Source organism: Plectrocnemia conspersa, unplaced genomic scaffold (assembly GCF_051122295.1).
Source record: "Plectrocnemia conspersa isolate PC_06_02 unplaced genomic scaffold, ASM5112229v1 ptg000008l, whole genome shotgun sequence".
Lineage (NCBI taxonomy): Eukaryota > Metazoa > Arthropoda > Insecta > Trichoptera > Polycentropodidae > Plectrocnemia > Plectrocnemia conspersa.
Genome location: NW_028277172.1, coordinates 17,736,566 through 17,761,756, shown reverse-complemented (window position 1 = coordinate 17,761,756; position 25,191 = coordinate 17,736,566). Strand labels below are relative to the sequence as shown.

At 36.3% G+C, this 25,191-nt stretch overlaps 2 protein-coding genes across 5 annotated transcripts; one reads left to right on the top strand and one right to left on the bottom strand.

Moving 5' to 3' along the window:
• Positions 1 to 1,041: 1,041 nt before the first annotated feature.
• Positions 1,042 to 18,395, bottom strand: LOC148233212 (uncharacterized). 4 transcript variants are annotated; one of them, XM_088190222.1, is made up of 12 exons: positions 17,899 to 18,395; positions 17,331 to 17,818; positions 15,757 to 16,110; positions 15,512 to 15,682; positions 13,678 to 13,922; positions 12,267 to 13,606; positions 11,061 to 11,316; positions 10,578 to 10,975; positions 6,170 to 10,505; positions 5,940 to 6,103; positions 5,492 to 5,869; positions 1,042 to 3,127 (listed from the first exon to the last, which is right to left on the bottom strand). In XM_088190222.1, the coding sequence occupies exons 2-12, from the start codon at positions 17,460 to 17,462 to the stop codon at positions 2,805 to 2,807; spliced, it is 8,097 nt and encodes a 2,698-aa protein (XP_088046348.1). In that variant the 5' UTR covers positions 17,463 to 17,818; positions 17,899 to 18,395; the 3' UTR covers positions 1,042 to 2,804. The 4 variants fall into 4 exon arrangements, with proteins under 4 accessions (XP_088046348.1, XP_088046350.1, XP_088046347.1 ...); XM_088190224.1 differs by having other exon boundaries at positions 13,527 to 13,606; XM_088190221.1 differs by lacking the exon at positions 17,331 to 17,818.
• Positions 18,396 to 22,992: 4,597 nt separating this feature from the next.
• Positions 22,993 to 24,830, top strand: jet (F-box and leucine rich repeat protein jetlag). Its single transcript, XM_088190601.1, has 2 exons — positions 22,993 to 23,266; positions 23,543 to 24,830. Exons 1-2 carry the CDS (start codon positions 23,069 to 23,071, stop codon positions 24,110 to 24,112), a joined length of 768 nt encoding a protein of 255 aa, XP_088046727.1. The 5' UTR covers positions 22,993 to 23,068; the 3' UTR covers positions 24,113 to 24,830.
• The last annotated feature ends 361 nt before the right edge of the window (positions 24,831 to 25,191 follow it).

The window sequence follows — 25,191 nt, the reverse complement described above, 5'->3', positions numbered from 1 at the left end:
TTATTTAACTCTTTTGATACATAGTATAAAAAAACTATTTTGAATTTTTTTTTCGATTCCTTAGATAATTTAAACAAATTTATCGCAAAGTTTGCAAATAAAAATATAGCAGTATTTAGGAGAGAAACCTGACACTACGATAATTCATCACCCAGAACCAAGTGAATAGAACCGTCCAAAATGTAATTTTTGCTCTAGGAAAAAAATCGCAAAATCACCATCAAATGCCACATGTGCTATAACTCAATATGCAAAGAACATTCATCGGCATTATGTCCAGATTGCATAACTTAAGTATTCAAGTAATCAAGATCAAAAATGATATCTATTTTTTCATGTTATTTTTAAAGTTTTAAACATATATCTAAAAAAATTATATTTTACTTTTAAAATATTTATTATTTTATTTTTCTTCTTTCGTTATGTAAATAAAAGTTTTAAAGAATTTATTTATTTTATATATACAACACTAAAATAAAAAAAATAATAAATATTCGATATTTAAACTTAAAAACATAAAGAACTGAGAGGCGGCTATTCGCTCAGGCATGACCAACGGCGTATGCAACACTCGCGCAACCAACGGCGGGTTAATACATATATCAAAAGATGGGTACATCCAGATATGCAAATCCTTGAGTGAAATTTTGATACTACCATACGGACTTAACACAAATCAAGAATGAAGTTAACGTCATATTCAATCATCAAAAAGGTTAAATATTTGTGATCGCTACGCCCAAAGGATAATAGTGAAAGTAAAGAAATTACTGCTAGGATTCAAAGCACTAACCGACATTATTATGACCTAGGAAAGCTGATGTATTAATGTTCGGGTTTAATGTGAAATATAAAAAATATGGTTGGTGAGCTAATGACCGCTATTGAAAAAAATCATGCTCAGATTTTTTTTTAAATATGACATCATATAACTAGGAATGTATTGATCTTCCTATCTCTGAAGAAAAAATCTTGTAGTGTTATTAATAATGGGAATATTAGTTGGATAGGTTTGTAATGTAAGCATGAAAACGTACGACATGTTGCACAAAATTATATTTTGTGTAATAACACCAGTTACATCTATTCTTATTTGAAATATATACAATAAATTTATACACAAATATTCATAAGTAACAATCTTATTTTATCATCAAATTATTTTTTACTCTAACAGCAGATCTTGTACACTTGACGCAATCCAATGCAAGTCTTTGGACAAAATGCGCCCGTAAACAATTAAAAGAAAAAAAAAACAAGTTAAAACCAGAGCACCAAACTATGTATATTTGTAATATATATTATATTTATACTGCACAAAATTACTGATTAACTATTAATATTCATCGTTCGCTTAGATCAATAATCACTGGTAAACTATTTGGTAAGGGTTAGAAAAAATATTTTTATATAAGTATACATATTCGTGCACAAATATTTGTACATTTTCGTTTGTGTAATTTGTTTATATTTTGATGTACATAGTATTTGGATATATCCAGAAAAAATATCTTGAGGCACATACTATATAATACTATAAACATGAACAAAACGATACTGCAAAAGTATAAATTTGTCATAATATTAAACAAAAGTAAAAAGATAAATTAAAGAAATACAATTACCTTAAATAAAACACATAAAAAAAGCAGCTTTTATGAGCTGGATGAATTAAAAATAATAATTTAAATAAATAAACACTTCTCAAGTGATTAAAAATAAAAGAAAGCTGAAATAATATAATATATTAACGTATTTCATGTAGATAATAAATTATATGACAGAAAGAGTTAATTAATATTTTTGTTAATACTTAAAAAACCTATAAAACAATATTTCCTTATCTCTAGTTTTAAATATAATTTATATATTGGACACATCACATTATGATTATTTTGTTTTTACATAAATTTACGTTATTGATTTAATACACTCTGATCGATCTAAATTAACACAAATTTGTCAAAGATTTGCCAAACACGGTACAAACAAGGTTTATCATAAAGCATATCTATATTTTGTTCCTCGGCGGTTAATTATAAATTGACGTAACAATTAATAATAAAATTTTATAGTGAATATATAAAACTAACAAACATTTACACAAGAGCCACAACAACCGGTGCAACAATAAGAAAAAAATGTTATAACAACGTGATCTTTAGTGTTAGCGCGATAACTATCAAAAACATTGAAATACCATCTCAGTGGGATTAAGCAAAATAAATGCAGGCAAACGATACCGCCTCGAATCTACTGAGCTTTTTTGATGCACACTCTTCATATAAAATATAAAAATCTGACTGTATTAAAAAATAGGATTCGATCGTTCAAAACAAAAAGCTTTTTTTTGCTACATAAAAACTCTTCATAAAGTACTTTTGTCAACACGCTCTACAAATTTTCACTATAAACACGTACGCAATGTGCAATAACAATAAAAGGAGATATTTACACAATCGTGATTAGGCACCTAAAAGTTTTACACCCTGAAAATCGTCACTATAGATATATACGAAACTGACACTTTTATATACAATGCATATGTACAACTTTCGACAATAAAACCTTATCTAACCAATACAACAGTTGGATGGATTTTTTCAAAGAACTTCATAAACACACCGCGGAATGTTTCACAATATGCCGATAACAATCCAATCACTGTAAAAAATCATAGTTTCAATTTGTGCATTGTTTTCATTGTACTCTTCAGGATATCAATTTGTCCTCGGGAACGACAATCCCGTGTTCGGATCCAATATAAATCCGTCTTTCACTATAAACTCTGCGCCCTCTGGGGACTACCGGCGCATAGTGTTCAACGGTTGCATCAATCCTGTGTTAATGTAACCGTATGTGGTGCACACGGTGTTCTGCTGCTGCGAAACAGCTCTCGAGTCTTGGTATTGGTACTGCGTCATCATCTGTACGGACGGCAGCTGCGGCGCGTTAAAGCCTGGCGCGGTGTTGAATCCGGCGCCAGCTTGCTGAGCTGCCGTCATCCTGTATCCATTCAGCGGGCCATACGGTGCTGGTATAAGATTGTGGTTAATGGGACTCATTCGACTAGATGCGTGGGTTGCAGCAGCCATTTGCATGTGATGCTGCATTGTTGTCACATTACCTTAAAAAATAATATAACCATGAAGCTTTATAATATAATAGAAAATGAAAGTATATTAATTGATGTTTTTTAATTTAAAAATAATTTACGTACTGCACCTAATATGTTAAAATAATATTGTGTTCTATAAAATCAGATAGTATAGATTTATTATCAATGTAAAATTAATTTAATAAAGGATGATCCAATTAGAATTTCCTATGTTGGCAGCGCTGTCAATAATCACACGTGTTCAAAGTGACAAATGTTAGTTTGCAACAACACAATTATGAAATGGATCGCTTAACCACTGCTCAATGCGTTAAAATTGTTTAATTGCTCTACAGAATTTACAATTCTGTATGAACTATATATCGAAACTAGACCAGTTCCTCATAGCTGACATTAAACAGATCAATGTGCAATACCAGCGTATTAAGGAGCCGAATGGCGACAGCCATAGGCGAGTTGGCAAGTGCGGACGTCTTAGCCCCAACGGCCATCAAAAGAGAACGCGATCATGATTCTCGAAGACATTTTATAATAGCGTTCTTCAAATTTAGAAGTAAAATAGGGTCCAACTTTGAACCACTGTTGTTTATAATATATATTAATGATATAATTAATAATATAAAATACATTTGTTCGTAGACGACACTTTAATTTATTACATAATAATACATAGGTGATAATGTTAAACTTGTAGATAACTAATTATAAAGATATGTAAGATAATAATGTAAAAAAATTATAGATATTAGTTAAAAATATAAAACATTTAGGAATAATTGTGGATAAAAAATTTAGCACTAAGGAACGAAAAAAATAGGAATGTTATTTAGAATGAGAAATATGTTGAATATAAAAAAAATAATCTACAATAATATTATATTGCCGCACTTCAATTATATGCTTAATAAATTTGACAAAATGATGTTGCAAAAATTACAAAATAGGGCAATGAGAGTAGTTTTGTAGAAGTATAATTGATAGATTGGAATGGTTTGATATTCAAGAAATACTGATGATGAACATTTTAGTATTTATATATAAGTTAGAAAATAATATGTTACCAGAGTATTTTAACACTTTCGCGTCGGGTACAAATTGTATTAAAATTACTACTGTGACGGGGCAGTTTTGCACATTTTCCAAAAAATTGCATTGTTTTTGAAAAATGCCCATAACTTTTAAACTAGTAGGAATTTTAAAACAAAAATTTCAGAGACATTTCTTTATAACCCGAGGTATTTAAATATTTAAAAAATCGGTGGTTCTCAATCTGTGTTTTTTTATAAGGGTTTGTAATTTTTTCTAAATGGCAACATAGAGAACACTATCAAGGACCTTCAGTATTGAGATATCGACGTTACAAGATCGTATATGGAAGTAAATAATATAAATAATAAGAATTGGTCTCACGTGCAAATATGACCTACTATTAGTGACATTTCAATTTGAAAAAAATTCTGATTATCATAATAATTTAAATAAAAATAGCCAAAAAATGTTTTTTTGTTTGTTTTCTTGTAATCTGGATGTTCGAATTTCACGAATTTATTTTAAAGTTTTCTTTATTACTAATATCCTTCCATTGGCATCTGTGAGCAAAATCTAAAAATAATATTGCTCTGACCGATTTTTTTACATTCAAAGTTCAACGTACGCAAAGACTCGTATACGAGTCATCCGTGTTTCTTCAAAGAAATTTTAAAGACACGCATACGAATCATCCGTGATGAATGTGTTAATAAGAAATAAAGATGTACATATTTAATAATAGAAATAGACACAATTTAAGGATAAGAAAATGAGTACGGCCAAGGAAATACTGTACGGAGGTGTAAATTTGTATAATAACTTTTCTATGACAATCCGTAAAAATAAAAATGTAGCAGGTTTCCTCAATGGAATTAAAAAACACCTTAGTGCATTAAGAAATAAATTATTTTATTAGTCTATTTATATTATGTATTTTTTAGTTAAATTTGTTGCGTGAATAAACAATTAGCTAAATAAATTATTAATAAGTTAATGGTGAGCGCTATAGGCACATGCTATGGGTCATGTCTACGCCGACAAACCCAAAACGTGGAGCACCTAAAAACACATCCGTCAAGTTATAGCCGAGATACCGCCCGAAATGTACGAAAAAGTCATCGAAAATATCGGCTGCTGCAAAAGGTCCAGAGATGGCCATTAAATTCATATTATTTTTCATAATTAATGAAATACATCAAATGTTCGATTAGTAGAAAAAATTCGAAGATATCCATAATTTATTTTAAAAAAATTCAGAAACTGAAGTTGGATCACTCTGTATTATTACATACATGTAAATTTAATCATTAATAATAATTTATAAATGTCAAGTCAATAAATTACCTGGAATATTTCTAGAATTTCGAGCGGCCGCAGATGGATCCGGTCCAGGTATTTGGCCAGGCGACTGAGAATAGTATTTATGGTAATGAGGCGTGCCCGGAGGCGCTGGTGGAGTAGGTCCTTGATGAGGCGGCGTAGAAGCACCGCCCGTACCACCCCCTTCAGCCATTTGTTGCAATCGAGCCAAAGAGCACGAACCCGGCTGTTGAGCGTAAAAAGCTCCCGCAGCCGCACAAGCTTGTCGCTGGGCAGAAGGATAACCCTGGGCGGCCCCGCTCTGTTGAAATGCGAGCGATTGTTGATAGCTCATGGGTGCACTCTGGTAATTCATGGTGCCCGTTCCTCCCGCAGCGTGAACTGCTTGTTGAGCAACGACCCCTACAAATGAACAAACTAGCATTGAAATCTGACTCATTATTCATAAATCGTATCAAGATATAGTTTTTACCGTGATGTTGGTGAGTCATCGGAGGAGTTGTACGATGTCGAGTGGGCGGCGTTGCAGTGCCTCTATTTCCATTACCGGGATTGTTTTTCTGCTGATTATCAACATTATTGCCGTTTCCACCGTTATTTCCGACTTGGTTTCCGCTTTGATTGTTTGAATTCGCTCTGAAATTATCGTAATCATTATTGAAACGAAAAAGGCAAAATATAATATACGAAAAAGGAACATACCTGCTGCGATTATGCACGTTCTTCTGCTTGGGCTGGTTTCCGGTCATAATCGGAGGGATATGGATCGAGGAATGTAGAGGATGAGGCACGTGTTGAGGACTGGGGTGCATGTGTAGCATGGAGCAGGGTGATGCTAGATCAGAAGCTATACTCGAAGGTGACTCCAATCCCAATTGACTGACGTCTAACTCGCAAGGGTTATATTGTACGCTATGAACAGAATTGCTCGTTGAGTCCGGCGTGTATACGCCCATCGATGGCAGAGCCGGGCTCACAGACTGGCATATCTCCTCTTTTTGCGATGTTATCTGCTGAGAAGTATTGTCCTTTTGCAGATCTTCTTTCTTGCAAGTCTGGTGGGTATTCTTTTTCTCGGGCTTGTTCTCCTGCATTCCGCACTGGTTAGTATTACTCTGATGGGTAGATACGTTGGTATGATTGAAATGATCGTTGGTGTTTTTGCATTGATTGTTGATGTTCATCATTTGATTGCTCTGCTGGCGTTCGTAGTTCTGAGCCATGCTGCATTCGTTAGGCGATTTATTCGTAGGGTTGGTGTTCTGCTGCTCCATTATATGCTTGATTTGAGATTCTTTGGTGTTGTATGCATTCATGGATCCCTTCGGAGCTTTATTATCACACTGCGATTGACACGTCGAGTTCTTAGACTGTCTGGATGCCACTTTACAATCCGACTTTTGATTGAACTCGGGTAGTTTAGGTTGCGCGGGTTTCGCATCTTTAAAATGCGCCAAACTCGTGGCTTGGTACATTGAAGCAGATAAAGCAGTATATGCTAAATCGTGAAAGTTTTTCTGATCAAATTTGTGATGAATTTTCTGAGGCGACTTGGGCATATTGTCGAGATGAGACAAGTTGAAACTTTGATATTTATCGAAATACGGATTTTTTTCAGGGTTTTTCATATCTAAAAATCTATTCTGATCCCACGTACCGTGTGCCATTCGGGCATGCTCCCAAGCGGGGTGCGACCACTGATAATGAGCTTGAGTCGTGTGATAGTTTGGGATTTGATTTATGGCATAATCTGGTTTCCCCACGATTTCATTTTCATACTTGAATTTCGGCATTTTGTTGATATCGTTCACTTCCGGTTTCGCACAGACCTTATCATGCTTGACCGTAGAGTTTTTCTCAGACGACTTGGCGTTTGCTTTCTCCTTTTTATAAAAATCTTGCTTCTTCGCCGATTCGGTGTGTTGTTTCGTTTCGCCCTTACAATTCAGCGACGGACTCACAGAACTCATTAGATTTCCCGACAATGTTTCTTGATTTTTCTTCAACGGATCATGTTCGGGAAAAAACGATTTCGGTTGATTAACATTGTTCTGAACAATCACTTCTGACTTGACATTTTTCTTATCTCCCTTATCGAGCTTATTATGAGCCGAATTGACTCTTACATCCCTCAATTTACTCTTTTCCCTCGGAGGTTTAACTGCAACGTTTGAAATTTCCGTCTTCTGCTCTTCGCTTGTATTTATCATCGGCGTGTTCATATTGAATTGCATGCCTTCCGGATTGTGTTGATGATGCAGAGCGTTAGAGGTGGGGATGTTAATGATATTCGATTGAGTGCAATGTAAAGTGTCGCTGACGGGACATAACGACGATACAGAACTAGTCACTATCTTATGAATGTATTCATTCGATAACTGCTGATTCGTAATATTATTCGAGTGATGAACACTACTAGAATCGTGCGTGACAGAAGGCGACACGATAGGAGGCGGTATGTCCAACTTACTGATGTGCCTGTTCATCATCGGCATAGAATCGGTGCTATAAGAACTGTTCATTTTTAACACTCCCGTCTGATCGGTCGAAATGGGAGTTTCGATTAAATGCGGAGAATTAGCAGAACTCACTTGAGTTCGTATGCAAGAATTCATCACCTCTTCTTGAATAGGCATATCATTCTTTGGAAGCGTATGCTCTAATTGCTTTTCAGTATTTTCTGTCATAATTATCGACTTTTGAGCGAACGAATCGTTGGATAAGTTTTTAGATTGTTCGATTATCGCAGAAGATTCTCTATTATCGAATTGATTTTGTTCAGGGTAATTTGACACATCTGGGACAGAATCCATTTTGGGTGCTGGATCTTTTGAGTCGTCCCTCCTATATGTGGAATCTTTAGCTGGTTCAATTTTATTACTCGATTGCTCATTTTCAGATTCGCTCAATTCTTCGCTATGCTTATACTTTATGGACGATTCGTTCAGAGTGTTACCTTGATCAGTGCCAGCTTCGAACACAACTTTCTCGGAATTCATTTCGTTCTTTTCAAGATTTGTTTCTTTTTCAACTGAATGTGAATCTATCGCTGTTTCGGTCGACTGAATTGGTTTTTCTAACTTATCGTTTTCCAGATTTGAAGGCACCACGAAACTTTCATTAGTGTTATTTGGTAAAAATTTCTCAGATTGATTTTCATCGTTTAATTCTAAATTGGAAATATTGTTTTTCACAGTTTCAGATTTCTGGTCTGATGATATTGCGTCAGATTTTTGTGGACTTTCTGCTTTTTCCGAGACCATTATGACGGTTTTTTCATTTTTAGATTCGACTAATTCTGACTGACTATTACTATACTCCTCAGATTCAGATATAATTATAGTATCTTTATCATCTGATTTCGGGGCGTCCTCAACAGATTTCGAGATTTCTTTTTGATCACATTTATCGTCTGATTTTGATTTCATGTTAATATCGTCGTTCGACTGTACGCTAGTAATATTCATAGGTTCGGATGATTCTACGACGGGTTTAGTATTTTGGACGTCAGACGAATTTTTATCGGCTAATTTTGTAACATTTGGCAGAGGTTCAACATCGTGAGATGATTCCGTCTCGAAGGTCGTTTTAACGCGCATATTATGTTTGTTCATATTTGGTGATTCGATTTCCTTCTCATATATAGGCGTTTTGTTTTCTTCGTCGTTTTCGTCAATTTCCATTTCGTCATCGGCCTCAGCTGAAGAATCCTCAGTGGTTTCGTTATCTGATTTTTCACCCTTCTTCATCTTTTTATTTAACTTGTTCTTATTTTTCGTAGGTGAAGTTTTAACAGGCGCTTCAGTCGTAGTTTGAGATTGCTTTTTCGTAACAACGGCAGAATTTGGCTGAGATACGTCTGATTCGTTTTCAGAATACTTATCGCTAGATTCTGTAACATTATGTTTTGTATTAACAATCTTTGCAGTGGGCTTTTTACTTTGTTTATCTTTAAACAATTCCGTAATTGTCGGTTGATTCTTGATATCTTTTTGAATAGCCACTATTTTTCTAGGTCGACCTCTAATCCATCCTCTCTTTCTTTTTACTACGGGCTCTTCTTTGTTTTCAATCTTAGGTTCTTCGACAACGCTCCTTTTATTTTCCGCTTCTTCAGGTGCGTTTTTGGATCTCCTCAAATTGTTTTTCAAGCCTCTCTTTTGCTCCACCGGCGTAACCGGTGTAGGCTTCTTATCTGAAACTTTTTCGTTAATGGCTGAATTTCTTTGGCTGACGCGTCTAGATAAACTTCGACTTCTACTACTTCTCGATTCTTCAGCGACAGGAGTGTTATTTAACAAAATTTTCGCATCCACTTTAGTTTCCACTTCGACCTTTGGTAAGTTGCTACTTGAATTTTCAGTCAATTTGCGCTTACGCTTATTTGGAGGTTCGCTATTGGAGATCAACGTAGTTGTCTGATATGTGGTTTCACTATATTTACTGGGTCTCGTTCGTTTCCGACCTGAAGATGTTACCTCTATGACCGGTTCTTCGACCTTGGGGATTTCAATCGGAATCTTCGTTTTCTTTATTGGTGTCTCGATAATTTTAGGAGGCGGCTTTTCAATCACTTCTTTCTCATTCTCCTCTTCGGATACAGTGATACTGTTGCGTTCCGCATGCTCAGAACCAAACTCTTCATCGGAGGAGGATTCCGCACTGAACGGATTAACCGACGAAGATAATAAAGGCGTCCATCTTAAGCATTCCGGATCGATAATTAATCTGGGAGATGCCATAATTTTTTTCATGTGTAGATCTACTCTCGTCCAGTTGACGCAAAAACCCAACTTATAACCTTCCTTTATTGGTATGTATCTAACAAAACCGAGCAATTGCATCGTCGTCGCTATGTCATGACTGTACATTCCGGTTTCGCGTCCGATATCCGCTATCGATATTGGGGAGTTTCGATGAGTTCCGAAATACTCCAAGACTACAGATTTCCAATATGCGTGATATGAAACGCGTCCCAAATCAGATAAAGGTTTTTCAGGAGTACCGGGTTGTCCCTCTTCTTTAGACAGTAAGTAACCTGCATAAAATAATACAGTATTAGCATAAGTTATAAAAGTAAATCATTTCAAGTTTATGATCGTACACTTACTGAAATGTATTAAAAATCGCCCATATCCTTGTCGTTGATATTGAGGCATTGTCATGATACATGAAACGTTGTATTTTTGTTGACAATGCTTTTCTTTGGAAAAATATCCTACGAGATGGCATCCTTGATTGTCGTTATGCGTGAGAACGTAAAATAAAAACGGTTCTACGTCGTAGTATAATGTTTTGTGGTCCAAAAACAACTTCGCCAACAAACAAAGATTTTGACAATAAATTTTGTTGGCGTTTCCGTCCACTTCGAATACTGATATGTCACCGCATCGATAAATTTCAGTAGCCGGCGGATGCCTCCACGAACATTTATCGAGATGTCTGGATAAAACCGCACGACTCTTTGCATACTTTAAGCAAAATTCGCAAAGAAAGAGTTTAGGCAACCTAAAAATTAATAAAAAAAATTATTGTCGGAAAGACTGATTAATGGGGGGGGAGGGGGGACGATGACTACTGTAATGTTACATACCTGGCATATTCTTGAGGAAACGGACTAGAATACCAGGTGTCAATTTCCCATTGCCCGAATTGAATAGCCGCCGGACATCTCGGCTGCGAAGGTACTATGGTACCTGTATTCATATTTCCCAAAGTGGGAGTATGTGCTCGAGACGATGGAGACTGTTCGGGATTCGTCTTCATCGGACTGGAGATGGAGGCTTTCTCTCGAGCCTCTTTAAATAGTTGCACATCTTTATCGATCACGCCGGCTGGTAGAGCTCTCTCTGTATAAAAAATATGAAAAATTTAACACAATAGAAAAGGGTAAAATACTATAATGAGATTATATGCACAAACATCGACCGATATTAATCATGATAAAGTAAAACTAGTCGTTAATGACAATTGCAGTTTATGTTAATAATTGTGTGGCTCATGTCGCACTTTTATGACTGACAATGTTGAACGAAATTTAAATATCATATTTTCCCATATATATAAATATTTCCATATATATGTATATATAAACTCAAAAATGATAACAAATAATAACGAAAGAATTATTAAACCAAAATAAATATTAAAAGCAAGGAAAGGTGAGTGTGTGGATACTGTTTCAGTCCAGTTACCATCACATTTATCCTGTTAAACCACACAATAACATTTTTACGGATCGACAATCATATAAACGCATACATAATCAGCCGGCGTATAAACTCAAACCGGGCACGAAAATTTTAACACAAAAATAAAACAATACTAACGAGCCATCTATCAAAATGCGAGTAAGAACAGTTTCCTTACAGTGTTCCGGAGCGAGTGAGACGGTGAAAGACCGGACTAATCCACCACACGTTACCTTTTCATGCTAGGGATGGGACGGGACCGTTCGGCGATTATTTGGTCTCGAATCGAACGCTGTCGGTACAGTTTTGAAACAGTTCGTAAGCGTCGAAAACACTCAAATCATAGACGAGGAACTAGGACGGATGAGAGGTGAGTCAAAATTATTTTTTTAAAACAACAACAGAGGAGAGCGGTAGCATAACACATAATTAAAAATAATACGCATATATATATAGAAATATTCTCGTCCGAGATTCGCGAATGTCGGGAGACATCGTCGAAACGAACGACAACACGAACGCAAGTCATAAACGAGGACAAAACCATACCCTCAGGGAGGGCGAGGAGCGGAGGAAAAGAGATGTAGCGGTGGAACAACTGTTCTTACCCGTCAAATTGGTGGATGACCGCATAATTGCTAGCGAAGCCTCATTGGCGGCGATTGCGTCAGCGCTTATGCGCTGTTTTCTCGACATAGCAAGATCGGCCTCTGATCGCATCGAATCATAGGTGGTCCGAGAAAATAGAGTGTTATCGTTACTAGGAATGTCCAGTTTGTCGCAAGGATAAGAGTACAACTTGAAAAATTGACGACTCTGAAATTCGTGCCGCTTGGCAAACACGGCGCTTTTCACGAGGCTGGACGGAGACGGGTACGGGCTCTTTCGGACCGTTATTTCCGGGAATTCGCCGATTCCGTTTTCTTTCTCGTCGTGCAGCTCTACTTTTTCAGGGGGCGATTTCTGCGGGCGCTCATCTTCAGTGGGCGCCGGTTCATATCGAACCGCATCGCACGCGCCATTCTTTCGCTCGTTTATGATCGTCGCTTTGTCCGTGAAAGATCTGTAAGTGCTTCTCGTCTCTTTCAAGACTTCCCTTTGAGAATTATCATCGGCGGATTCTTTAGTCGACCCCGATCGTACCGCTCGACGACCGTGTCTGACCGAATAGAACTCAGACAGGCCGTCGAACAGAGTGTTTAACAGTCTGTCTTTCGTCCTAGACTGCTGACCGTTACCGAAGTTTCCGAACGTACGCGGAACTCGGACGGATTCTTTAGCTTCAGGCGGAGAAAACGATAGTCTTTTTTCGGCTTCGGCTGCAAACCCCCATTTGTCATCCGAGCCGTCGGGTGGAACGGCACCTAGTCTGTCGAAAGTGGGGTTATAACAAGTCGTCGGCACGGGAAGCACTCTCGATCCGGCCGTGAATCTTTCCACGTGACGATCAACTTTGCTATAAGACGTACCGCCGGACACTTCCGACTCGCGATCGGAAGAGTCTGATTCGACAAGTGAGCTCTCGACTTCGGATTCGCTTTCTATTCTAGAGCGCGCACCGCTCCGCAAACGCACTAGACCGCTACCGACCTCGCCGGAATCCGAACTCTCGGACTTCGCGGAAGAGACGCGTCCAAAACGGCCGCCCTGTGTTAATCTCTTTCTGAATGCTTCGTCTTCCGTCGAATCAGAGTCTTCTGTAAAAGCATAACAATTCTTTTCGGAGACATTCCGCACTGGAGACGTTGTTTCGGCAGCTTTCCTTTTCACGGGATTGAAGACAGACAGCCTGAAAAATTTTTGCTTCTCCTTCGGCATGCGCCGGTCGGAATCTATCGCCGCAGAAGGCATACTAATGTCGTCATTACCCTCGGCGACTTCTTCCTCGGAGTCTTCAGATGCGTCGGCAGTCGACTTGCCCCTCCCGGTCTTGGTCGTCGTCGAAGATCTGAACATGACAAAAAATATTAAATAATCGCACGAAAGGAATATGAGTCGAGTTAAATCAACTGAACGAACCTTCTTTTCTTGAGTTCCGCGCTTTTCTCCTTAGTCTTGTTCGGTTTATGAGGTGCGGTAGTTTCGTGATGCTCGAGACAGTATCTGCAACGCCAAGGTTTTTTAACGGTGCGACGCTCCGGTTGAGGATCCGCGCAGCCGACGTGATAGTGACGCACGCAACTCGTGCAGCGGAACAACCACTCGGTGTCCCTCTGTGGACAAGTTTCGCAGTTAGCGCACTCGGCGCACGCCCATTCGGTCGCCTGAGAAAAAAAGAGAGTTACAAACGTTATAGAGGTGTTAATAAAATTAAAAATATCACACAAACAACAATGAATGGCATATTTTAAATTAATATATGTTTTATATCTATAATTTTAGTTTTTATTTAGGAAATTTGTATTGTGAATTCTTACCTCAAAAATCAGAAAATTTTTCAATATAATTATCATGGCCCTTTTTTGTTAAAAATTAAATTCGTACGAATATTTTAAAACGTTTTACAATGGCTGCATAGGAAAGTGTGGGTCTGTGCAAGAAGTTTTTAAAAAAGTGGTTAATAGAAAGTGCTATTCGTTATTATTTGTGCAACATCTTAAAATTGCTAATTGACGCCGTTTGTGTAAATCTTCCATTTTTACGAGAGATCTAATTTGAGTTTCTTATGTTAGCAGTACTGTAAATCAGACAGCTGTCAATAATCACGCATGTTCAGTGTCAAAACACATTTACGAAATGGATTGCTTAACAACTGCTCAATGCGTTAAAATTGTTCAATTGTTCTACAGAAATTACAATTCTGTATGAACTGTGTATCGAAATTTACGACAAGATTAAGGTCAATTTCATCGTCCTGAGAGAACAATTCGCAAAATAATCAAAAAAATTGAAGAGACTGGAAGCGATGAAGATAGGGTAATGCCTGTGCATCATAATGGCGCCCGTTCAGCCGTGAATATTGCCGCTGTAAGTGAAAGTGTGGTCAAAGACCCAGAATTGTTGATTCATTGGCGTTCGCAACGTTTGGGCTTTTCTTATGGCTCCCTATGTGCATTTAAATCTAGACTTGCGTAAAATTCAGATAACACAAGAACTAAAGCCCAGAGTCCGTGGACAGTGAAGAATTTACGAAGATTGGGTGCTAGAGCAGCAAGAAGTTGATACTGATTTTTCAAAGAAAATCTTTTCTGATGAGGTACATTTCCACCTCTCTGGGTTAAATAAGCAAAATTACCGCATATGGGGACAATAAAATCCTAGTGATTCAGGAGAGAGCATTACATACACAAAAAGTGACTGTTTGGTGAACCCAGGTTTGGTCAGACGGCGGCATTGGGCCTTACTTTTTTGAAAAAGATGAAGGTAAGACTATAACATCCAATGGTGAGTGCTATAAGTGCATGATAACTGATTATTTTTGGCATGAAATCGAATATATTGATGTGGAAGACATGTGTTTCCAACAAAACTTGCTATACATTGGGTGCAACGTAGGATGTTCGACCGCCAAGATCATGCGATTTAACAGTTTGATTTTTGTCGAGTTACACTAAGAATCGTGTCTTCGCCGACAAACCCGAAACGTTGGAGCACCTAAAAACCAACATCAGCCAAGTTATAGCTGAGATACCACCCAAAATGTATGAAAAGTCATCCAAAATTACATCGAAAGCAACGGCTACTTAATTAATATTATTTTTCTTATATGATGAAATACATCAAATGTTCGATTAATAAAATAAATCCGAAGATATCCCTAAATTTTTTTTTTAAAAAAAGTTTAGAAACTGAAATTGGATCACATTTAAACCAAGTCCCTCATAAATCAAATACCATTTATTTAAAGATTTACCTCGTAATTAGAAGCGATCGAGTCTATTCCTCGGAGATTCAGGCACGACAGGTGGACATTGGTCTTGCACCGCGAGCAACTATCGAGCCGCTCAGCGACACCGGCAGCGTTTCTAGCATCAGTACCGAGACACTCGCAACATATAGGCATAGGTCTCGGCGCCAGCGCAACCTGCAAGTTGTGGATGAAGTATAGGACCGAATAAAACACTCGACGTGCATTTAGACAAAGAGAGAAAGACTCACCTGAAGTTCCGCGTCTTCGTTTCGTCTGCGTTTGGTTTTGGAACGCGCTCCGGAAACGGGAGGCCGATCCGCCGCCTTGAAGAGGCGACCGACTTGCGAGACGAGACCTCGGGCTACGGCTCGCTTAGCAGCTTGGCGCAAAAGTCTCGGTAAATCAGCACCTTCGTCGACACTGAGACGGTAAGCGCGGCGCAAGTGACGCTCTACAGCGCGCAATTCTGAGCCTTCCCTTTCCCCTAGCTCTCTGACGGCACGCGCCACTGCCTTGCAGAGATCCGAGTCGCGCGTCACTCTCAGAGCCCTACTCTGCAGCCCGCCCGGGTCTTTATATGAACTCTGGCCTTTGTTGTATACCTTGAGTAAAAATAAAATAAATTTGTATTTTTATTATATTTTCTTAAAAATAAAATACTTATACATATATAAATTTGGTTGATGCTTTATGTATAAAAAATATCTTCTTAATCAATTTTTAGAAATATGATATATATGATTAAGAAAAAAATTTTTTTAATCATCGGCAATTCAGTAATTTTTCAATGAACAAATATATATATGCTACCCGAAAATATACATTTTAAAATTTGCTCAGTCCATTTTTCAATCTAATATTAGAAACATTCAGAAATATGTATGGAAGCACATGGAGAGAGCTCGTCAAATAGGCAATATAATACTCCGGATGAACTAAATAAAGCGCTGAAAGAAAAATGCGTTCAAATTCAGAGTGCTACAAGGTTTTCGTTAGATTTTATGTATTATATTTAAAAAAAATATTTTGTACCCTAGTTTGTGAAATAGAAATATATTAGGTAAAGCGAAAAGTTGTTGTTAGTTCACTGGTAGAACTAGATCCGCGCAAAACCATCAAGGAATTCAGTCGACAGTCTATCGCCATTAGCTTTGGATCAAGGAGTGGATCTTTAATGTTAAAAAAGGTTTTTCTTTTGTCTAGTGGAATATTTTGGGTATTGTTCATTATGAATTAGTAAAATCTTGTCAGACCATCACAGCCGAAATTTATTGTTCTCGATTGGAGATTAAAGGCGGAATTACTGTACGTAGCGAAAATTACTTTTACCACATCCGCCTTATTCTACTGACATAGTACCATCGTAAAATTTCAATTCAACATCTAAAAACATTTACATTCCTTTTTTAAATCAAAACTGCAAGAATTTTGCAAGGGTGTAAATCTGTACAACTGGGTAAGTCAATCAATAAACCATTATATTATAAACTATAAATTATTATGTGTAATATATTTTTTTTGAATATATCGCTTTTTATAAATAAAATTTCTAGTGCCGCTTCCGGGGCTTGAACCCGCAACCTCAGAGTTACTAATCTGAGACGTTACGGACTGCACTATTCCGTTCTTGTGACAGAATATCATAAATAACAATGAAAATTATTTTTCAGAATAAATTAAATAATTAAAATAATAATAATATTTACACATTCTTTCAATTTTTTCTTCTCAAATCTTAATTGCATTGGGCGGCTCCAGAATTTTGCACAGTAGTGTATGAGGTTTGATCAAAAAATAGCGAAAGTTGATATTTTATTCTCACATTGGTATCGCTGTCTGTGTTGTGCAAGTCAATTGACGCGTAGTTTGTGTTTGACAGCCGAGTGTTGACGGTGCATTTTGTCACGCTCGGCGATTTCTTTGTTTTGAAAATGACAGAACAAAGAATTTGCATTAAATTTTAAGTTAGAAATGGAATACGGCAGATATGACACAAGACATGAGAAAGTAAAAATTGTGGTTAATAATTGGCGATGAAAATTTTCGAGCAAATAGACAAATTTGTTTCAAAATTGACACAGAATTGCTCCTATACGTCATAACAGGTGACGAGTCATAGGTTATAATACGATTATAACACGGAAACAAAGTTTCAATCATCTCATTAAAAGAGCCAAGACAAATGTTTACATCGTCTACTATCAGGCTGAACTCATGCATAATGGATAATGCACCGGCTTACACTTCACTGATGCCGCAGATGAAGGCAGTAGAAAGTAGTGAATCGTACAAACGTTTATAGTAAATACTCTGTGATAAAAATGAAAATCGTGAGAAAAAAATTGGTAAAATTGAGGAACTTCTGTTATTACGATATTACGATGGCGAACCTTGAGCACCGTGCCCTCTTTGACGGCCAGATCCAAGTGTTCGGAGACGACGTCCTCGTGGTAGTTGTGATGCTGTCGAATCGCGTGACAGATGCGCTCGACGCTCGGCCTTTGCTTCTGCGACCGGATCTTGCGGATGGCCTCGAGGATCCAGTCGCGCCACAGGTCGCGGCCGGCGGTCGCCGCGGCGACTGTCGCGCGCGCCTCGCCCATCGCCCCCCGGACGCCTACCCGGAGATCATCCTCGCCCTCGGCCTGTCCTGCGTCGCGGCCACATTGGCCACATCGCCCCCGCTACCGCGTTACTGCGCTCTACGCGCCGCTCTCTCCGCCCGACGGCGTTTGCGATCGATCGTCGGCGTCGGCGTCGGCCCGCGCCCCGACAGGGCTCGCTCGAAGGGGGACGCGCGTCGAGGTCTAAACGCAACGCTAAGCGACCATGCACCGTGCGCGTCCGCCGCCGCGAGTCGCACCCGTCGCGTCGCGTTGGCGACACTGCCGATTCCGCCGAAGAAGCGACTACTCTTCACGCGGAAACTCCTACCGATTCGTTGGATCGACAAATATTTTTTTTATTGCGACTTACAAACTAAAAGACGTACAAACTAATTTTAAATAGGTGAGTTGCCCACTGTGGCGGTAGTCTAGTCGTAACTTTTATAACCATGCAACTAACCTGTGTCCAAAGTGGTGATACCGTCGTGATGCATTTAATATAATGTGCGTTATTTACGTACACACACACACACACACACACACACACACACACACACACCATATATATATATATATATTTTTTTTTTATTTTATTATTTTTTTTAGATTAAATTAAGACCATCGTGGCCTAACAGGTTACCCCAATACGCCACGATGGTCGAAAACAAATTTTAAATATATAAAACATAAAAAAACGTATATATACATAAATATAACAATACTGAAACATAACAAAAAATTATAAAATATCAAAATTAAATGATACAAACTGGATCAGATCCTCGTAGCTAGCATTAAATAAGTCAATATGTAATGCCAGCGTATTAAGGAGCCGGATGGCCACAGCCATAGGCGAGTCGGCAAGTGCGGATGTCCTAGCCCCAACGGCCATCAAAAGAGGTCGCGATCGTGATTCTCGAAAATGTTCCGGAACCCAAAACTGGAATTCCTCGAGAATAGCTGGATTGTCGACAGCACCTTTTAGTAATTTGAAAAAGTGCTTAGCGACATATAGCTTTCTGCGAGAACTCAGCGAATCATATCCCAACGCTCATAAAAGAAAGGCGCTGGGATATAAGTACGGATAATAACCAAATGTCCTTTTGTAAAGGTATCTTAAATACCTTTTTTGAATTTTTTCCACTAAAAGGAAATATTTAGCTTTTCGGGGATTCCAAATTATAGATCCCGATTCAAGAATGCTACGAACTAAGGTGTCATTTTAAATCATCTGCGTACAGAAGAAAGCTTGAATTTTTAATTGCTGTATTTATGTCATTAATAAATAACACAAAAAGCAGAGGTCCCAGATTGGATCCTTGAGAAACCCCCGAAGAGGTAAAATATTCTTTTGACAATCGGCCACCATAGGTTACAAACTGTCTACGATTGCTTAAATAACTCGAGAATAACCGAGTTAAATTATCCGAGCAACCGAGGTTTGACAATTTTTTTAATAATAACCTATGACAAACTTTGTCAAATGCTTTCTCAAAATCTGTATACACGACGTCTACTTGAATTCCCGCATCGAGAGAAGTTGTTACCGCTTTGGTGAACGACAGAAGGTAGTAACAGTGGAACGGGCAGGATGAAACCCGTGCTGTTGGTCTAACAAAACTTGCCGAAAGTGATTATAGAGATATTTATGAATAATTATTTCAAATAATTTGGCAGAAGCTGGCAGCACTGCGACTGGTCTATAATTCTTTATATATAATTTGTCCCCCTTTTTATGAATAGGGGTGACTTTTGTGCATTTCCATAGATCAGGAAATGATGATGTTTTGAGAATCAGATCATAAATACATTTTAGAAGAGCAGCGAGACTGACTTCGCAACCCTTCAAAATAAAATCGGGAATTAAATCAGGTCCAGAAGAACGCCCTGTCTTTAATTTATTAAATCCGTATTTAAGATCTGAGTGCTCAGTTTCTGTGATGGTCAGTACTGAAGACCAAGAATATGAAGAAGGAAGTGACTGAGCAGAAGGCGAAAAAGATTCCTCGATTATATATACTTATATATCACGCCCCGACAATAATAATTATGTATCAACAATACTCTTTTATTTATTTTTTACATTTTTTAAACTAATTTACTAGAAAATACACACGCCATAACTACATAATTTGAAAATAAAACAATACTGTATTAAAAAGGCAAAAATTTAAATTATATATAAACAACATGAATCAAGAATATGAATACAAAATCGTACATAGTTTTAAAAAAATTCTGTCTACACTCGTATAAAGTTGTCCTTTACATTTTCTTCAATGGGACAATTGGTTGCATATTTATTTACAGCCTTGTAAATATTAATGAAATAAATGCTCATGTATTACGGTCCTATACAAAAAGATAAGGTTCCGAAGCAATCGGAAAAAATAAAATTGTTGAAATTTTATTTTATTACATACATAAAATTCGGCGTGCTTGGGCTACCATATTTAAAGCTGGATTAGTTCTTAGCCCTTTCATTTCTTCATCAATTTTTGAATCTTATATCACAGTTGTTTAATAAATTTTAAGGTTGAAAATTGCTTGAACGGAATATTAAAACCTTTATCTAACGACATCGCTTGGGATTTGCTCATTAAACATTTCTAGATATATTAAAATTAAATATTTTTCAATAATATTATGCCCTTCCAATTCTCGCTATCGCAGCTCTATCATCGATTTATCATAGAATTATATGGAGCGCGTGAGTAAATCCCCGTCTTTTTAATGGTAGAATGTATTTTACGATTTACACCGAGTACACGACAAATCAAACTTTTATGAATAAAAAAAACTATAGATATAAATTATATATGAATAAAAAAACTATACATATTAATTGTTTTTAATGAAGTAATCGTATAAAATAACATTAATAATTCTTAAAAAAACAACGCCGCGCACGAATGTAGTATGCAAATTTTTTGAAGGCAGGAAAGGGTTAAGCACACTAAGAACGTGCTTAGGGCACCAAGAAAAAGGGGGCACTAGAATTTTTCAGAAGTATAGAGGTCAATTACTCCTTGCTTCAGATATACAGATTGTCAGAAGAAAACTACGTTTGTAATGATTCTTAAGCTCTTATGTTATTTTTGAAACACTTGTGAAAAATTGATAAAATTGTGTTTTTATATATACGATTATCTTTTTTAAATTCTTTGTGAAAGATTTTTATCTTTAGTCTCAGTTTAAAATATGAAGTTTTGTTTAATATTCAGATTTATTATTACTAATATCAATGGAACACCGCTTTAAGAATCCATGATTTAGAGCACACCTAAAAAACATACTTATGTGGACAAATACATAGAGAACATTTTGAAAAAAGATTATTACAATACCGTTATTTTTACCGGAACAAAAATCAGAGCTGAATTGGAAAATATCAGTTTATTTCGGTTCAGTCTATATTCAAGCACGAAGTCTCAAAAACTGCATACATATAAAAAATATTTAGAACAAATTATATTTTTTAAAGAAATCCATTTCAATCACAAACAAACAAGCACTATCATCTAGTGAAACACTTGATGAAAAGGTAAACGATTCAGACGACTTTTTAAGAAATAAAGAATTGGTAATGGAAACACATAGATAGTGAACATTGAATTCATATTGAATAACTTCAAACATGTACAAAAATTAGACAGAAAAAAATTAAAACTTTGGGAGAAAAATAAAAATAGCTATACTTATTTATATAAAATTGCAATGGTGGTTTTAGGAGCTCCAGTAACACAAGTTAGCTTTGAAAGGGCTTTCTCTGGTTAGGGCTTTAAAGTTTATTTTACATATGTTTCGTTGAATAAATTATATTACTATCGTATATACTTATTGTTCTAATTAATATAATTTTAATTAATTACTATATTATTGTATCAATTAATATAGTTAACTCATACACAATAAAATAAATGTTTTAAAATATGGTATTAAAATATGTTTTAATACAAATAAAAACATTTTAAAATTAATCACTCGGAGCTGAACCGTAAACTGAAAACCGTAAAAATCAACAATGGTTTGATGTGTTTGATATACAAAACATTCCAGATGACCTTTGCTAGAGCACGGGGCGCTGAATATTCTCGGGTCGTCTATAAAGCTGGAGCGATACACTGCAGAAAAAATCCAGTATACATTTATATTATGAAATGGACTTTTTTATCCATAAAGCGAAGTGTTTTCGTCAAAATGTGGCAAATATGGAAAAAGGAATTGCTCGCCTTTACTTAGCTTTTATTATTTTTTATATAAAATAATTTTAGACTCTTATACAATTGTTTAATAATAATATACTCTTATAATAATACAAAATTGTTGAGAATATAAAGTGGTTAAGACACATTAGTTTCAGAGAATGTAGGCAACTCCAAGTGAGTCCATAATAGCGAGTGATGAATAAATGATTTCACTAACTGCAAGACCTTCAACTAGGCAATGAATTAGTTTTCTTTTAATATATAGCAATAACAAACGAATTGTAAAATACCAACATAATTTGAAAATGATTATAGAACGTTATCAAAAGTTATACATACCTATAAGGAAGTAACAGAAATACATCACATCGAATCTACTACCATTTTTGTATGACCACTACTTTTTTACACAAAAAAGAATGAATTAGGCATTGTTTGTATTAAAAATAAAATAAAATGTCATGCAAATATTTAATAACAATTAATTGTAGAAAATTTGATCGTAATTTTATTCATATCATTATTATATTATAATATAATAATATGCAATTGATAAAGTACATATAGTTAAATCAAAATGAGTCCACACGCAATATGTATTGGCAATACATATCTTTGCGCATGCGCGCGGCACGTGTGTTTGTGTGTAAGATATTCTAATTTATTATTTTTGTTCGTAGTACATAATGTGATGTGTTGCCAGCTTGTTCAGCCAGCAGTCGCTGCGTTACCGGTCTGCGGCCGCGATGGTCCGCCGGTTGTTGTTGTCGCTACAGTGGCGACACTTGTGCCTTCCGCTGGTGGTTTCCAGACTCTCCCTACGCGACTGCTTCGCCTTCAGAGGCGTTTCTCGAGAATGCCGCCGTCTAGTCGACGCTCACTTCGCCACCATGAAGACACTCAAGATCGCATGCAGGAAGACTTTTCGCACTGCGGCTTTCAAGGTATTATTTTGTTCTGTGTTGTCATCACTTCTATCACTATACAGTAGAGTAAAACATGTAAAAAAATCACGACAGCTTTGTAAATGACTATCTCTCTTACAATCTGATTTATCATGAATATAAACTATTTATATACATATTTGTTTATCAAAGTAATATATTTTTCATTATTCAATTTTAATTTTATCTATTTAAACTTCTACAACAATAGTGCATCTTGACTCTTTAATTTTCATCTATATTTCGCTTGTAATATATTGAACATTTATTTTTCAGGTTCTCCAATCATGCAAGAGAATCAGAATTTTAAAGCTCCCTAAATGCCAATTTTTGACTGACAACTTGCTGATATCGCTACTCAAAGGAAACACTCATTTGACTTATCTGAACTTGAGCTATACTGAAAACATCACAGCCAGATCGCTGCAGCCGGTAATCTTGCACTGTTCCAATCTTCGGATACTCAGGTTGGTCCAGTGCTCCTGGCTGACATCCGGCGCCGTAGAAGCCCTAGCGTTACACCAAAATTGCCTACAAGAAGTCGATTTCTCCTACTGCAACTCGGTCTCCGAGAGCTCACTATTGATATTTGTAAAAAAATTTCGCCATCTCAGAATCCTTTCCCTCCAAGGGATAGGGAACGTGACCGACAGGTGCTTGCTTACCATTTCTAAATTTTCCGTTCAGCTCGAATACCTTAATACTGCCGATTGTCCTAAAGTCACACCCATCGGAACCCAGGCGGTAAAAATTTCAATGAACACTCATAGAGAACGAACTCAAATTCACCGAGATTGTTGTCAGATCGCGTTGAAAGATTGCGCTCGCATAAAGTTGCCAGTATAGCAAATGAATTGTATCATTCGATGTGCATTTCAAATGTGTATGTAATTTCATATTATAATTCTCTGCTTTGCGACTTCATACCGAATGAAAATTCACAGAATCTTCAAATATATTTAGCAACAGAATGCACCTTCCAAAGATAAGAGCTTTTGTTCATCAAAAGTACAAACTTCAAATCAACGATGGACCTGTTTAAACAAATACTTGGTCTTTTGTTTCATGAACATTAAAAAGTAAACGACTGTAGTATCATTAATTCTCAGTACCTGCAGCAAATTTTTGAAAAAACGCTCGAGCCTGTGATCAATTTTATCAGATCTATAATTTTAGTTATATGTACATAGAGTTAAAAGTTGCAACATTTTATATATTTGTCGTTTTTAACACAATATTTCGACATTCTTTCACTAGAAGCACTGCTGTCGATCTAATTATTATATAACTTATATATAAGATATTGACTTATAACTATTACATATTTAGCCGACGGTGGATCGAAATGTTTGTGTGAAACTATTCCATTAGTTGATACAAATTTATAAAATTGTGATATAATACTGTGATTCAATTTTTATAATCAACGACTGTTTCGGAATGTGTCAAATATAATGAAATTGTTGGGAACATTTTACATATATTTTGTTGATTAAATTTTATTGTTTATTATCAATATTTTTGTATTTATAAATGTTGATTGAATATAAGAGTATAAATATTGTTTATGTGTTTTTTTCTAATATATGTTAATAAATGCTCCCTCGCGTTCAACTAAATGCAACATAATGTGAGATTAAAAGGTGCATTGTTGTGTATGGCTTGTAATATATTCTTAAAACAATTAGAGTAGATAAATATTACAAAATTAGATTGGCTTGGAAATTTGTTATCAGGTTCCAGTAGAAAACTTTCATATTCCTGATTTAGGAATAAGAGTACAAATGTTTATAACGCATATTTAAAAAAAATATTCCAAATTGTTTCGGTGTAAAATAGTTTTTTTTTTAATTCTATACACTAATAAAATTTAAATAAAAAAAAATGGCAAAAGAAATAAATAAAAGTATCTCGTTAACGAATTT

Excerpts from the sequence above, each read along its gene's own strand:
- LOC148233212 (XM_088190221.1), bottom strand. The coding sequence starts at position 18,111 with ATGGGCGAGGCGCGCGCGACAGTCGCCGCGGCGACCGCCGGCCGCGAC. Across the intron at positions 11,317-12,266 it reads GTCATCCACCAATTTGACGG|AGAGAGCTCTACCAGCCGGC; the intron begins GTAAGAACAGTT and ends TTTTTTATACAG. Across the intron at positions 10,976-11,060 it reads TTTCCTCAAGAATATGCCAG|GTTGCCTAAACTCTTTCTTT; the intron begins GTATGTAACATT and ends ATTAATTTTTAG.
- jet (XM_088190601.1), top strand. The coding sequence starts at position 23,069 with ATGGTCCGCCGGTTGTTGTTGTCGCTACAGTGGCGACACTTGTGCCTT. Across the intron at positions 23,267-23,542 it reads TTCGCACTGCGGCTTTCAAG|GTTCTCCAATCATGCAAGAG; the intron begins GTATTATTTTGT and ends TTTATTTTTCAG.